Source organism: Choloepus didactylus, chromosome 6, assembly GCF_015220235.1.
Source record: "Choloepus didactylus isolate mChoDid1 chromosome 6, mChoDid1.pri, whole genome shotgun sequence".
NCBI lineage: Eukaryota > Metazoa > Chordata > Mammalia > Pilosa > Megalonychidae > Choloepus > Choloepus didactylus.
In genome coordinates, this window is record NC_051312.1 from 103468125 (window position 1) to 103485361 (window position 17237).

Below are 17237 nucleotides of genomic sequence, written 5' to 3' on the forward strand. Positions count from 1 at the left end.
TTTTCCTCTCTCACACATAGAACTGAATATAGACAAAGAACATCAACTGCCTTAAACCATACAGAGGAAACATCATGGACAAATGCACCAGAATGAGGAAAAGGAGGGAGGAGGGCAATAGTTAGAGGATTAGTATATATGAGAAAAGACCCCTCCTTGTCACTCCACCTTGTCACACTTCATAGAAGACCTATTTACTAGTCTGTGTATGTCTCTTTAGAGTTTTTTTTTTTTTTTTTTTTTTTTTTTTTTTTTTTTTTTTTTGCCTTCCTATCCATGAACATGGAATATTTTTCCATCTTTTAAGGTCCCCTTCTATTTCTTTTAGTAGAGTTATGTAGTTTTCTTTGTATAGGTCTTTTACATCTTTGGTTAAGTTTATTCCTAGGTACTTGATTTTTTTAGTTGCTATTGAAAATGGTATCTTTTTCTTGAGTGTCTCTTCAGTTTGTTCATTTCTAGCATATAGAAACATTACTGACTTATGTGCATTAATCTTGTATCCCGCTACTTTGCTAAATTTGTTTATTAGCTCTAGTAGGTGTATCGTTGATTTCTCAGGGTTTTCTAGATATAAGATCATATCATCTGCAAACAATGACAGTTTTACTTCTTCTTTTCCAATTTGGATGCCTTTTATTTCTTTGTCTTGCCGGATTGCCCTGGCTAGCACTTCCAGCACAATGTTGAATAACAGTGGTGACAGCGGGCATCCTTGTCTTGTTCCTGATCTTAGAGGGAAGGCTTTCAGTCTCTCACCATTGAGTACTATGCTGGCTGTGGGTTTTTCATATATGCTCTTTATCATGTTGAGGAAGTTTCCTTCAATTCCTACCTTTTGAAGTGTTTTTATCAAAAAGGGATGTTGGATTTTGTCAAATGCTTTTTCAGCATCTATTGAGATGATCAATTGATTTTTCCCTTTCGAGTTTTTAATGTGTTGTAATACATTGATTGTTTTTCTTATGTTGAACCATCCTTGCATGCCTGGAATGAACCCCACTTGGTCATGGTGTATGATTTTTTTAATGTGTCTTTGGATTCGATTTGCAAGTATTTTGTTGAGGATTTTTGCATCTATATTCATTAGGGAGATTGGCCGGTAGTTTTCCTTTTTTGTAGCATCTTTGCCTGGTTTTGGTATTAGATTGATGTTAGCTTCATAAAATGAGTTAGGTAGTGTTCCATTTTTTTCAATGTTTTGAAAGAGTTTGAGTAAGATTGGTGTCAGTTCTTTCTGGAAAGTTTGGTAGAATTCCCCTGTGAAGCCATCTGGCCCTGGGCATTTATTTGTGGGAAGATTTTTGATGACTGATTGGATCTCTTTGCTTGTGATGGGTTGGTTGAGGTCTTCTATTTCTTCTCTGGTCAGTCTAGGTTGTTCATATGTTTCCAGGAAATCTCTTTAGAGTTTAAGCTTGTAGAGAGCAGGGCCCCATCTTAATCACCTCTGTATCTCCCAGTCCCTGACCTAGCATGTATCATTTGCTCAACAAATAGTTATTATATCTATATAGCCAGATTGGAAAAGGCTATAAGGTGGTGGTTGGGTGGTGAAGGTGTGCTGTTGGCCCATCTGTCTTGAAACCCCCAATCTACAATATACTAACTGTGACATCTTTAGCTAGTCACTTAATCTCTCTGGTCTAAACTTTAATCCCTTCATCTGTGAAACAGGAATAAAACAGTACCTGCCTTACAAGGTGGTTTTAAGGATGAGCTAATGAATGTAAAATCACTAGCACATAAGCCCTCTATCATGGGACTTGCCCTTATGATGCTCATTACTGCAAAGGAGAGGCTAAACTTGCATATAATTGTGCCTAGGAGTCTCCCCTTGAGAACCTCTTTGTTGCTCGGATGTGGCCCTCTCTCTCTCTCTAACTGAGCCATCTCAGCAGGTGAACTCACTGCCCTCCTCCCTACGTGGGACCTGACTCCCAGGGGTGTAAATCTCCCTGGCAACACAGGATATGACTCCTGGGGATGAATCTAGACCCGGCATCATGGGATTGAGAACATCATCTTGACCAAAAGGAGGATACAAAATGAAACAAAATAAAGTTTCAGTGGCTGACAGATTTCAAATGGAGTCGAGAGGTCACTCTGATGGACATTCTTATGCACTATATAGGTAATATCTCTTAGGTTTTAATGTATTGGAATTGCTAGAAGTAAATACCTGAAACTATCAAACTCCAACCCAGTAGTCTGGACTCCTAAGACAATTGTATAACAATGTAGATTATAAGGGGTGACAGTGTGATTGTGAAAACCTTGTGGATCACACTCCCTTTATCTAGCGTATGGATGGATGAGTAGAAAAATGGGGACAAAAACTAAATGAAAAATAGGGTGGGATGGGGGGATGATCTGGGTGTTCTTTTTTACTTTTATTTTTGATTCTGATTCTGATTCTTTCTGATGTAAGGAAAATGTTCAGAAATAGATTGGGGTGATGAATGCATAACTATATGATGGTACTGTGAACAGTTGATTGTACACCATGGATGATTGTATGGTATGTGAATATATTTCAATAAAACTGAATTTAATTTAAAAAAAAAGCTTTTCGGTTCCACATCCAAAAAACAAAAAATCACTAGCACAGTGCCTGGATAATAGAAGCTGTAGTTATTATTCTAAAGCAGGGGTCAGCAAACTTTTCTGTGTAGGGTCAGATGGTAAATATTTCAGGCTTTATAGGCAATCAGATCTCTGTTGCAACTACTCAGCTCTGCAGTTGGAGCAGAAAAGGCACCATAGACAATAGGTAAAACAATGACTTGGCTGTATGCCAATGATACTTACTTCATAAGACAGGGAGCAAGTCAGATCAACCCCTTCTCTAAGGCATCTGGATTTGAGTCAGTAAGAAGTGGAGCCTATAGAAGATTCTTGAACTTAGATGGTGACAAAATCAAACTGATTCATTAGGCAGGTTAATATTCTAGTAGCATGCATTACAGACTACCATGAGCAGACTGGAGCCAGGCTATTAAAATTGTCCAAACAGGATACAATAAGGATCTGAACTCTAAACTAATGAAAAATGTGAACCATAATGGATAGAATGATATATGCGATACCATCCCTCTTGCATATCAAACTTGGGTTTTATCCTCTGAGAGTCCATTCCTAGATTCCTACAGTTTATTAGTCATAGTTGGATCTCAGATTCATAAATAGTAAATTATAAGCACAGACTAGAGAACCTCTAGAGAACTAATTAGCTAAAGATAAAAATAAAAATGTTATTAATTTATACTGCTACTCAAGCAGATGAGTAGCTTCAGCTTGAGACTTAAGTACTCAAACTACTCTCAAGTTTAGGAAACAATTTCTATTTTTCACGTAGAGCATTAGGAATCTGTCAGAAGTGATAATTCAAATAGTTTTACTACAGACTAGTGGTCATTATGTGAAACGATCGTGACTATTAAACACAAGCAACACTTCCTTCAAATGATGCCTTCTAACTTTGCTCTGCTTTCAGATTTCAGATCGGGCCCTTCCCTCTATGTCGCTAATTACCACGAGCTCTAATTAGTTCAGCTAAAAATGCAAGGTTAAATGTGCTATGGCCAATTAAGTCAGTGAAGACACATCCTACAAAGGCATCTAAATTCTTCAGAGAGAAATGCCTGAAAACTGGATTATCTATTTCTCACAGTGAATCCTGACATTTTAAGAATAAGAACAAGAGCCTAACAGCATGCTCTGAATGCAGAAAGGGCTTAATATACATTGTTCATAGAGCAGACCTAGAAACAACAGATGCTCAATACACACTGTGTTGAATCAATGAACGCATGAGTGACTGAAAAATTTGCTCATGATTTGACATTTGAAAAATGGGAATTATCAGTGATAGCTTACTACTCCCCAGTTGAAAAATAAAAGGATTTTTTTACAATGATGCCCTATATTCAAAAAAGAATTAGAATAACTATCTAGACATACACAAACGCAATTATCTATGCATTTCCAGTTTGTATAAATGTATAATGTTTTCTAACTGCATGTTTTCCAGAAGCCTATAAAAATAAATGACGTGTGACACTATCCCGCAAGCAGCTACAGAAAACCAGATACTTCTTAACTGCTCTATATTTCAGTTTGCAGAGCAATTTAAAAAAATAAAATGAGCTCACTAAACTCAATGAAACACAAATAAAACTCTCCCTTTAGAAGAGAATTCTAGGCCAACATTTCCTAGGCATGTTGCACTATTTTGTTAGGTGTTCTACATGGCTCAAAACATGTATGAACTGCTGCATAGTGTAGTCCTCTTTTAGAGATGATAGCAACAAAGCCACTGCTTGTAAGGTACACTAACAGTTTAGAAAGTCATGCTGATTCTAGGTCACACTTTGTTTCCGAAATGTTAATATATGAAGGAATAAAAATTGCATCTTAGAACATAAAAAAATAAGTTAATAGCTGTATAGCTTTAGGAAAGTCATCGAAGCCTCAACTTCTTTTTCTTTAAAACAGCAATCATAATAATAATGCCTACTCTATAGGATCATGCTAAGGATTGAATGAGTTCATGCACATAAAAATTTTAGCACAAAAGTAGCATATAGCAAGGAGTAAGAAACATAGCCATTATTAATACCAGAAGTTTAGAATGCACATTAGACTACCAAAGATCCTGACAAGTCCTGTAGCAAAGAAAGCTGTGGTTTATTTAACTCAGTTTTCTCAAATGTATTTAATCACGTATATTAATGTAGGTTCTTAGTTGCAAGGTACAAAAGCTGATGCTGGCTGGTTAAATATGAGTTTGTTCATGGGATATTGCGTAGTTTCCAGAATTTTTCAGGAAACTAGAGAAACAGGCTTGAGCCTAAGCTTCCAGAAGGAAAACCCAAATCCCACATAGAGGAAGCCTGATATGGAAACTGCTGCCACCCACCACTGGGCACTAGGTCCTATAATCTGCAAAGCTCCCAGAAACTCAACTTGAATGCAACTGTTCCTGGGGCCAGCAGCAATGCTGCTTCCATGTCAAGAACAGGACCCTGCAAACCTGCCGCCTCTCAAAGCTGGAGGCCTGTTCTGCCACTGCTCTCCCAGAAAAAATGGATTCTGCCCTGTGCCTTCTTCCTCAAGTTTCTCATCTCTGAATCAGTTTGTTTGGTGGAATCTAGGCCATATTCCTCTGCCTCATAGCAAAAAAAGCAAAAGAAGAAAGCTTCATGGATTCTTCCTGGTAAATGAACAGCCCATGGCTGGAAGTTCCCCAAATATAGCAACAAATGTGATTAAAATTTCTCAAAGACAGAAAACATGAAAAATGTCCACTACCCCATGGAACACCCACTCCTCCCCCTAAATAGCTATTAACTTTTTATAGAGAACACTACCAGAAAGACCCCTTATTGCAGCAGCAGGACAAACATCAACACTTTTCTGTTTAGCTTTGGGAGTACGGGGGCAATGGCAGTTCAAAACTGAGAACTTTTAAAATAAGAAGGCTTCTTCCCAGGGTCCCCACTCCCATTTGGGGAACTAGGACAATCCTAAAAATTCAGAAAGTAGGATAAAAACAATGGAGGGAATATGTCAAGATTAAGGGTGAAGGAGAAGAGAGCAAGAGCAAAGAGCACATCAAATTCTTTCCAGGAATTTGATTCTTGTCTCCAGTACTGGCTAGGAAAGAACTTGCTCCACTATTTCCCACCCATTCTTTCATTTTCCAGGTGTTCTATTTATGAATACAGCTACACCTGACCCACTGTGTTATAAGAGCTGGATGGAGCAGCATGGATAGGGGTTAGGTATAGGAACAGACCCTCCCACTAGAGTGCAGTTGTCGCATGCGTCTGAGTCAGAGACAGATAGTAAAGCCCAGACCAGCTAAGGGAACCAATGATAGAGACAGCATTGTGTTTGTGAGTGTGTGATCAGACATAAGGCATCCAGAGAACCCACATACAGTATCTCATTGAATGCTCACAGCAACCCTAGGTGAGAGGGTGTGGTCAAAATTCAAGAGAATGATTCAACACAACAGCAAACAGTGGAGATGCAGGCAATGTGCATTTACCAAGAATGCACCAGGTAAACTGCTCAGCAGGTAGAAGGGCCCAGCCAGTGAAATGGGCCTAGACAACAGGACTCTAAACTTTGGAGATGCACCAACAAAAGACGAGCAAGGTCCTCATCCTAAAGGGACAAGTCCACCGAAGTGCATATTAAAAACTGAGCTTGGCAATGGGAAGGATAGAGAAGCAGAGAGGGTGCTATGTTGTTTGAGTGGAAACTATTTTTAGAGGTAGCCAGCTCAGGGACCAATTTTGTATTATAATGATTTTGTTTCTTTATATAGTCTTATATAAATCCAGGAATTTGATTATGAAAATTCAGACAGAGGAAAGATGTCTATGACCTCTGAATAATCAAGAGTGGCCTGCCTATGCAAACATCCTACAAATGGCTAGATTTTTACATGAAGAAAACAACATCTTTGAGAAGCAGTTTTTAAATTTCATTCTCATAAATATTGTTACACTATTCTAAATCGTAATAAGAAGTTTTGGAATATGTATAGTCTTTAGCAAGGTAATAGTTCATCTCAAAATTTAACTGCAAAAAAAATAAAATAATTTCTTACCCATTGGGGGTGAAAAACTAGGCTTGGACACAGGAATATATTAAATAGCCATTATTAGAGTTAAGTTACAATATGGAGTGTAAGATGGAATCGAGCTCCTGATATACATATATATATTTAGACATGTTCTTAATCTGCATTCCTATGGATGTGAACTCATTGTAAATAGACCTCTTAAAGATGCATATTTTAGTTAAGGTGTGGCCAACTTATAAGAAATCAGAACCCAGAGTCAGAGAACCATGAGATTACACAGAAGCTGGAAGTCAGGGGAAACCTGAAAAGCAGACACATGTTATGGGAGGCAGATACAAGTCAATGAACTGCAAGGATTGAAAGCAGCTAGCAACAGAATGCTACGGATTTCACAGAGAAAACAATCCTTGTCAGTATCTTGATTTTGGACTTCTTCTAGCCTCAAAACCATGAGCCAACTCACTGTGTGATATTTGTGATGGCAGCTCTTGCGAACCAAGACATAGGGTGACCATAAAAATTTAAATTACAAACCAGGAAAGAGGGTGTTGTTAATAATTATGGTGGGACAGCAGGCAAAAACCAGGAATGCTCTGGACAAAATGAGACATATGATTACCCTAATTATACATTACCTGGCCCTAGAGAAAAACACAGGTAGAATTCAAATAAACACAGCTAAGAAAGAAGAAGGCAGAAGTTGAGAACCAAAGAATACCTGACTTAGGAGAGATTGTTTTTCTTTTAACATTGTGGGAGATGATGTGAAAAAAACAGAAAAGTGAGCATACATTTCTTTTTATATTTTCTCTCTTAAATCACTGGCCATTCAGGGATTACCATGTTTGTTCTGGAGGCAGCCCTGAGTGAGAAAACCCTCACGGAAAGTTAAGCAAAGAGACTGAAGAACAAAAGGGCTAATTTCCCTCCACAGTGGAGTCAATGGCAAAAGGACTGAGAAAGTCCTTTAACATCCAGCTAGTTTTGGCTTGGGAGCTGGCCAGGCTGATGGTGATGCCTACAGGATTTCTGCAGGATGTGGCTATGGGGACAAAGGCAGAAGTCATGGCCTTTGGCTCACTAGACTTTTCAAAGACATAAAACAAACAAAAAAAAAGAAAATCAGATGTTTATCATCAGACTGAACATGACATCACTCAAGAGGACTCTAATTGTTGACAGATTCACTCTTTGGAGAAAGATCTCTATGGGAATTGTTTTCTGATTCCAAAAGTGGTCAAAGAATAAAGTTGAAACTAACCCCAAATGTTTCCTCTGTAGCTTCAGGCAGCTAGTTTGATCTGGGACCCAGTTTTGTAAATGTTGTAATGATACTATACTTAGTAAGTAAGCAGCTTTATAGAGATCTTTAAGAAGACTTTTTGAACAGTTTGATATTCCAGCTTGTGAATACTGTAGTATTGTTCCTAAGCTTCAAGGTACTGACTTTGAAGACAAACATGGAAACATGAAACCGTTTTCATTATTAAGACATTCAGAGGAAAACATCAAAAGTTGTATACTTGGAGGCAAGGTAGATGATGAATGTGAATTCTACCTATTACAATGAGGATTTGTACTCTTTTAGATATTTTAAGCTTCCAATGTACTTTAGGCTTGTGCAACTCCTCTCTCCCCCTGACCTGTACAAGGCTTCTCCTGAAAGTTTACACTTGCAGGGAACTGGAGAATAAGAAATTAAGCCTTCATGTACTGTGGATCAGCTAGGCCTTTGGTTAATGAACATCATGCCCTTAAGCAGGCTGTTTGAGTTTGACACCTCTTGGTTGAGGAAGGAACATTCTGGGCTGGAGAATGTCTCTTTTTGAAAGATAAGGATTTGAAGGAATATGCAAGAGCTATGGAGTGACACTGAGTGTGGGGCTAAGGGTAAAAAATACCCAGAATGCCTTTGACCCAAGTGACGTAAGCCCACTTGGGGACTGAATCACATCCCCACAAAAGGCATGTTCAGGTCCCAACTCCTGGTCCTGTGTGTGTGAACCCATTTGTAAACAGGACCTTTGAAAATATTAGTTAAGTTTGCCCAAATTGAGTGAGAGTGGGCCTTAATACAATATGGCTAAAGTTCTTATAAGAAAAGGAAATGGGACATATAAAAAGAAGCCTCAGGGAGCAGCCAGAAGCTGGAAGTCAATGGAACCCAGGAGAGAAAGAAGATGCTGCCATGTGCATTTGCCATGTGACAGAAAAGCCAAGGAATCCCAAAAGATTGCTGGCTACCCAGAAGATACTGACTCTAGGAGGAAGCAAGCCTTCTAGGTTCTGAAACTATGAGACAATAAATTCTTGTTGTTAAGCCAACCCATTGTATGGTATTTGTTTAGCAGCCAGGAAACTAAAATACCCCACAAATTTATATACCTTTTCCTTTCTTTTTATTTTTTCCTCTTAGCATTTACACACTATATATTTTACTTATGTTTTGTTGTTGTTGTCATTGTTATCTGCAAAGGCAGGATTCTGCCTTTATAAACTGCTGTATTCCCAGTGCCTAGAACTCTTGCTTGGCACATAAGAGTTGTTCAAAATATTTGTTGAATGAATGAATGAATGAATGATGGGAGACACACACCCCCCCCCACCAACATAAATGTGGGTCATTCAGTCTAGCTTGCTCATGAGATGTAAAGTAACCAATTGAGGCAAGAGATTCTCCAGAATCCTACTCTTTCATCCCAGGCTTCTGAGCTGGCGAATGTCTCTTTTTGAAAGATAAGGATTTGAAGGAATATGCAAGAGTGATGGAGTGAAACTGAGTGTGGACTAAGGGTAAAGGAGAACAGGGGCACCCACCCACATTTTGGAATTTAAAAAAAAAAAAAGTGAGGCTAACAGCCAAGAAAGAGAGCTACACTATAAAAAATATCATGTATCTTAAATTTCTGTAACTTCATCATACCTGTCATTTTTGTTCCACCTTTCTGACTCCCTATGCAGCAATAAATCCTTCAAAGAAACAAACCAAAAAGGTTCAATGACAGAAAAGAAGTAGAAAATGGTGTACTCTGTGTACTGAATCCAAGGAAGAAAGCTAAGAAAAAGCAGACATAATGGGTTTTAGAAAGGAAGGGGGGAAAGCATATTGGATCACTAGGGCCTCAAGAAGCAAGACAAGAACACCAAGAACTGAGTAGTAAGAAACTTTGCAAACAAAAGACCAGCTTAGTGATGGCACAGAGAGAAGGCAGGCATTAGGACATTCGGTGAACTGGCTGTAACACAACATCCCAACTATGACAGAAAAAGTGGCATCACCGTCTTCTTCTCCCTCTCCATCATCTCCCACTGAAGCAATTGTTAAATTCTGTTAGTTTTTATACTTGAGTGATACTCCCAAGTCTCCTTCTTCTTTTCAATCCCTATAGCCACTACCCTAGTTCATTATTAACCCTAAGCCTCATCATTTTCCCACAAGAGCACAGTAACGACCATTTCCCTCTCTCCAATTTATCTTCCCAAGGTCCCATTCTCCTTGCCAGTGTAAAACCTTTCCAAACTCCTCTGCAGCCCATTTGAATGGTGTACATTCTAGTTATATTTTGAAATCATTCTCTAATGATGTGCACAAATGTTCACAATAAGGCCCGAGTGTGAATTCCCTAAGTACAGAGGCCAGCTTGGAGACAATGCCTATCTTACTTATGGCTGAATCCCTAACAACTAGCACAGTGCCTGGGATCCATAAATATTTCATATTTGTGCTTCACAAATACATCAAAGTGGAAAATCATGATATTAAACCATATGCAGAACACAATCCTAGTAATATAAAAATGTATATTTATGTGCACCCAGATAATATAAGAAAAATACTGCAAAACATCTATGGTATCCCTGTTTACGGTATTTCAAGTTATTTTTTTATTTTATTCTTTTACTTGGATCTTTAAAATTTACCATGAGAGATTTTTTTTCCCTCATACTGAAAGACAAAAATATAAAGACTGTTTTAAATACAAAAAGAGCAAAAACATGCACCTGACAAATCAGGCAGCATGGGGCATAATGGGAAGTACAACACCCTCATCACACCACACCAGGTCCGTTATCTTCTGGCCCTGCCTCTGCTCCCACCTGCTGCTATTCTTCTGCAGTAGTCAGCAGTGCCAAGCTGTGCCACGTTCTTCTCTTTTGTACTTGCAATTTCCTCTTTGTCACCCCACTATTGCAGTGTTGCCTATGTTTCAGTTCTGTGTTCTTGTCATATTTTCATTTCTAAGGCAAAGCACAATTCCTGACATACAGAAGCACTTATTACATGTTGCTGGAGTTATTTAACTAATACACAAATAAGGCAGTGACTGCTGAATTTGAGGCCCATCTCTTTCATTTACTGTAAAGTGGGGATACTAATCATATCTACTTCATAGGGTTACTGTTTATACTAAAGAGAAAATACATATAAAACATCCTTTTCCCAAAATAAACACTCAATAAACAAAAGCAGTTATTAATTATTATCAATGTGATTACGTATAAGTTGCTTTGCTCCCTTAACTATAAGCATCTTAAATTGGGGGTAATAGTTCCTGCCCTGCTCACTTCATTGGCTGATCATAAGAACAAATGAGAAAGCAAGGACTTAAAGCAGTTTGGAAACCATAAATCACTAGACAAACACATTATTATCATTTTGGTAATGATGATGATGATGATGATGGTGGTGTGCCATTTTCCTTGTGATTCTTACCTATAAAAAGTTTATCCTGTAAGGTCACATTACCTTTGCTGATGTTTCAAACCATCCTACAAAACCGTGCTCCTTGCAGAACTGGTCCATTTTGAGGCCGTTGTTGATAAGCACATCTTTCCCCTGGTCACATTTGTTGGCCAACAGAACGGCTGAAACTGGCTTGCCGTTAGGAAGAGTTAACTTTGAGTCCAGATCATTTTTCCACTTTGTCACTGCTTCAAATGTGGCTGGCCTGGTGACATCAAAGACAATAAATGCACCCATAGCTTCTCGGTAATAGACCCTTGTCATGTTTCCAAATCTTTCTTGACCTGTCACCGAAAAGAAACAGAAATCAAAACTTAATACAATTATAAAGTGAATCATATATTGGAACCTCATAAGGCCTCCAATGTGAGCAGATCAGTGAAGAGCTTCTTGCTAATCTTTAAAAAGTGAGAAAAACATTCAATAAGGCAGCTTTGTTCTTGATTTTTGGGTCCAGGAGGTAATTCATTCATTTAACAAATATTTACTGAAAAACTTCTGTGTACAATGTAAAGTTCTAGACTTACACTGTGTAATGCAGTATCCATTAGCCTCGTATAACTATTTAAAATTAAATTTAAATTAATCAAAACAAAATAAGATTAAAAATTCAGTTCCTCGGTCACACTAGCGAGGCACATTTCAGGTGCTCAATACCCACAAGTGGCTAGTAGCTACACTGTTGGACAGCACCAAAGGAGAACTGTTTTAGACACTTGGAATACGATAATTAAAGCATGAAAATCTCTACCCTTATGAAGCTTGCATTTTAGTGGGAAGACAGATGATAAACAGTAAACATAATAAATTACCAAATTAGGTATTATATTAAAAGGGAATTCACAATCTAATCCAACTAGGGATAATAATAGCTAGCATTTATTAAATGTTTATTACCCATCAGAGATGTGATTTACATAAACAGCACATTTTGGAATTTAAAAAAAAGAAAACCCAGGCTAACATCCAATAAAGAGAATCACACTATTTTAAAATGCCATATTTTCTTTTTCAAAAATTTAAGAAATATGACAGGAACATACAATAGTTATCCCCAGTTTCAAACTGAGGCTTAGAGAAGTTATCACTTGCTCAAATTATACAGATGGTAAGCTTGGAAGCTAGGATTCAAACCTGAGCTGTTTGAATCCAGAGCCCGTGCTCATTTACCACCACCATAAATTCTCAACTACTAAACCATAGTCTTGTACTTTCCTCCAAGTTTACATTCCTGCAGTTTCCCATTCAATTCAGTTCAGCAGATATTTATTGGACATCTACTGTATCTGTGGCAGTCTCGGGGCTAAATGCTAGAACTAAAACAAAGAGCTTGATGATTTCTACCCTTAGGTAGTGTGCCATCTAATGGATAATAAGGTCCTCTGTCATATGAAAGAAAAAAAAAAGATGAAGATTTGTTATAGAATCAGCTGGAATTAGCTGGAATCAGCTTTCCTCTGATTAAATTTCTAAGTGAATATTGGCAAGTTCCTTAAACACTCTAAGCTTAGCCTTCCACATCTGCAAATGGTAATAATACAGTATGTACCTCACAGGTTTGCCAAGTGGATGAAATGAATGAACATATGTTAAGCACCCAATAGAGTACCTTAGAATTAGTTGGTACCCGAGCTTCTCTTCTCTTTTCCCAGCATGTTCAAAAAATATGAAAGACAATATGACCTGGGTTCTGAAATCAAAGTCCCAGACCAGAGTTTATGAACAAAAATTACAGGTATTTCAACTGACTATCATAAGTGAACAAAACCCTATTACTTCTAGTTCTCTCTATCAGGGATTGTTGAAGACAGTAGCTAAGGAAGACTGGGTTCATATGTTCTCAAACAGAAACCCCAAAAGTATGAGGCCAGACAAAGGTTTTATCTTTTGATTTTGGGATTCATATCTGTTAAGAGTCTTATAAAGTTACATAAATTAAAATAAAGTTAGGTATGCTTTTAACAAGTCACATTTTCTTAGAAAGAATAAAATGCTGAAAGTGGGGCATACGTGAGAAACAAAAGCCAACCAAACTCTAAGAACACTTTGAACTTTGCACTTAATTTTGAGTTCAGGGTTTTGTGATAGTGAGTTTTAATTCAAGTTCACTAATCATTTTGCAGGTTGTTATATGCACATTAGCACTTAGCACTGCAGATTGCATGAAGAGAATGGTCCCTAAGAACTTTGTGAAAACAGATGTAGATCACAATTTCCCCATTCCAGGAAACTGACAACCCAGTGTACTCAAGTGTGCATCACTGGAAAGAAAAGCATTTTGTCAGGATTAGCGCATGATGACCCTAAAAAAAAAAATTCTCACATAGGATGTACAACAAAGCACTTTAAAAAAAATTTCTCACAGTCATCTAGTCAATGAAAGAAAGGAGACAATTATACCTCATATGACATATAACATACAGATAAACTTCCGTTTTTTCCTAAATGAGTTTCAAATTTCCTTTTCTTTTCTTTCTTTCTATTTTTTAAATACCTGAAACAAACAGTGATGTTCTTTGATAATGCTCAGGGTGGCCATGACATTTCAGGAAGATGGGGAAAAAAGTCCTCTGTGATCATTCAGGGCTCCCAAAGCCTTTAGGCTTTTAAGGATGTCTTATGATCTCTCTCAGGAAACTAATCTGATGAAGGGCAAAGTCATGGGTTATTCAATAATTTGCTTGTCCTGAGGTTTTTGTGGTAGAGTAAGGTGACCCTTGAGAAAGAACATTTTACATTTCAAATTTAAGACAAAGGGTCATTTTTAAGACTATGCAAAAAGCAATGTATAAGTTTACACCTTCATAGGGTTTCAAAAAGGAAACTGTGTGTGTGTGTGTGTGTTTGAATTTGTACGTGTAGGTGTGTCAGATCAGAAACGGAGAAGAAAGCTTGTTTCTAGGAAGAAAAGACCTCTGTGTATTGGGGTCACTGGGCCAGCAGACTTTGATAGGTTGCATTTTTGGCATTCCAACCAGGGGTCACACTCAAACCAGGGCATCTTCAGCACTTACATTTTGCCCTTCCTTTGTCAGCTGATAGCCCTCTCTGCTGTTTCTTATTAGAAGAATGAGGGCCATGTGACTCTTAGTGAGAGTCTACATAGAGGCAAAGTGGAGAGCTTAAGTACTTATCACTGGTAATTTACTTTATGAAATTTAAAAAAAACAGACTATAGCTCAAAAACATCCTTTTGGGTTAGATCATTTATTCAAAATGTATTTACTGAATAGCTAATATGGTCCAGGTACTGTATTTTGTGCTGCAAATACAAAGAGATAAAAAGACAGTTTTGCCCTGGAGTAATTTCTAACCTAAGGAGTGTCATATTGGATGTCTGCTCTGAAAATGATCACATTCATCAAGTAGGTTCCCATTTCTCTTAGTTTCTAAAGACACACTCCATAGTTGCTGTAGATGTGGCTCAGGGTTCAGCTTTGAGGCATGTTAAATGACAAGTCAATCAACTGAATCACAGAATTAATACGACTGCAGTAGTGATCGTATTACCTCATGGCAGAAGGCACTGAAGCGAAGGGTCAGAAGACCCGAGTCTTAATTTTAATCATTAACCAACGCAGCCTTAGACAAATGTGCTCTTCTCCCTGAGACTCAGTTTCTTCATATGAAAAATGAAGTTGGTCTGACTGATCGTTAAGGCGCCTTCTTGTTCTCATGCCTTCTGGCTCTGTGATTTGCCATTAAATCAACCCTTGGCCTTCTGTCTCAGCAGCTTGGTTCCATGAACTCCTAACTAAAAATACACAAAAGCAGCAGCACTATCATGTGCATTTAATGATATTTTCACTTGGTAATTAGTACTGGTTAGATGCTCTCAGTAGGTACAGTCTGGTGTAAATACAATGGTAGAAAGCACATCAGGTTTTCAATCAAACTAGGAACATTCTTATCTGTCTGCCCCTAACCAACTAGCTCTGTGACCCCGGATTAGTCACTTTACTCTCTGAGCCTCAGTTTCTTCATTGGTAAAATACAGAAACCAGAGTGGATACTGAAACTAAATTCATTATTGCCTTTGGCAACCCCCTCTAATTAGCCGTCCCCTTCCTCCCACCACAAACACACATGTAGTCCCTTCTCCACCCACTTCTCCTATGTTCCCCACCCTAGTCTTGCCATCCATACGCCCACCCAGCTCGGAACTTGCCATTCTCACCCCCACACCCAAAGGGTCTCTGCATCCTAGTGATACTTCTATTTCAAAAGTGACTCCTGACAATGACCCCACTTCTCCAACCAGTCCAGAACCCATTGGTCCTCCCCTGGGAATCTTGGCAACTAGGCTCTGCCACTCCCATTCACTCTTAATACAAACTAATCTCAAACACAGGTCTTCAGATGGTTACAATTCTGGCAGCATAAGAAGTCACCTGAGGAGTTTATAAAATGCCCGTTCCCGAGCCACACTCCTCAGAGATCCAGATACGGTTGCTCTTGTGTGGGGCATAGGAATCGACATTTTAAGCACTCCTAGATGGAAGTATGACCTGTCCTGAAACCTCTATTTCTATCAAAGTCCACTTTCAAGAAAATAAATCAAGTAAATTCTACCATGATGCTCTGCTGCTTTTACCCTTCAATGAACCTTAAATGCTTTTTTTTTTAAAAAAAGACACTTTCATTAACACCACAGATAAAGTTGCTTACCCTTTGTCACTCTCCTGTCACTTCTTTCAAAATGCTCTGTGGCCAAGTCAAAGTGAGCTACTCCTTGTTCTTCCTAAAACTCACTGGATTTCTTCACCTCATATATCTCGGTTCCTTCAGACTTGAACTCCTGCCCCATTTCTCTTTCCCCCATGTTCAATTAAATCTTCAATGGTGCCTTAAAATGTCACCACATTTGTGCAGCCTTCTCTGTCCTGCCAGCTCGAATCAATGACTCCCTTGTTTATTCACGACCCAATAGCATTTTCTTTATCCTACACTATTCACACTTATCCTGCTGTGGATAACATGCATTTAGAGAGCAGGCTGACCATGCTTTAGTGTGGCAAAACCCATGTTCTAGCCTCCATCTTTTGGCATAGTAAGAGCTCAAAGTACTATGTGTAAAGAAGCCCAAATTAAGCTTCCTTGTTCTCTAAAATGCAACATTGTCATGTATTCATAAATTTGTGCTGCATATTAATGCATATACTCTGTATTCTACTCTAATTTTCAGTAATAAATCCATAGATGTTCATTGATGGAGAAAATTAACATTATTCGAACAGGGTTATGTGCATATTTTTTGTTGCAACAAGTTTCAAATTGGAAAGTTATGTTTTCGCAATCATTCTCATCTTCCTAAGAAAGAATTCCATGGAATCAGTTTACCACATTTCAAATAATGTATATTTTGGGGTCATAGCACAATCAGTAGACCAAAAAGTGTCACCAAGATAATATCTTTATTTCCAGAGAGTGAGAGTGTAAAAAGAAGGAAGCTAATGACAAAAGTAAATATGGACCTTGCATAAGGACCTGGAATAAAAGCCTACCCAATTATTCTGCTGATCAAACAGACACTGTAATTATAATGGCTTAAGCTGATTTTGAAAGCTCAGGGGAACCCACAGAGTTGGATCACGGTCAGGCTGAACATCCGGCTGGGCAAGGTTTTCCCCAGTTTTTAAGAGCCCATCTGTGGTTCTGAAACTCTTTCATCTCTTTTTTCACTACTTTGCCCCCAAAACCAGTGAGAGAAATGTGTCAATTTCTCTCCATTTTTCCAAGTCACTCAGGCCTATAAATTAGATACAACCTTATGTAGTATTCTACAAAGTTATAAGCTGACCCATGGCCAGAACCAAGTGACAGCATTGTACTCTGCAAACAGAGAGATCAATAAGGTCTCCTTGCAGGGTAAAGGAATAAGGAATAACCCTTATT

General features: G+C 38.3%; 1 protein-coding gene across 2 annotated transcripts in view; it reads right to left on the reverse strand.

Moving 5' to 3' along the window:
- RAB38 (RAB38, member RAS oncogene family) overlaps positions 1 to 17237 on the reverse strand; it is a 183744-nt gene that overhangs the window by 34781 nt on the left and 131726 nt on the right. For both annotated transcript variants that reach the window (XM_037841007.1, XM_037841006.1), the window contains one exon: positions 11346 to 11626. In XM_037841007.1, coding sequence (XP_037696935.1) covers positions 11346 to 11626 — 281 coding nt within the window. The remainder of the gene's footprint in view (positions 1 to 11345; positions 11627 to 17237) is intronic.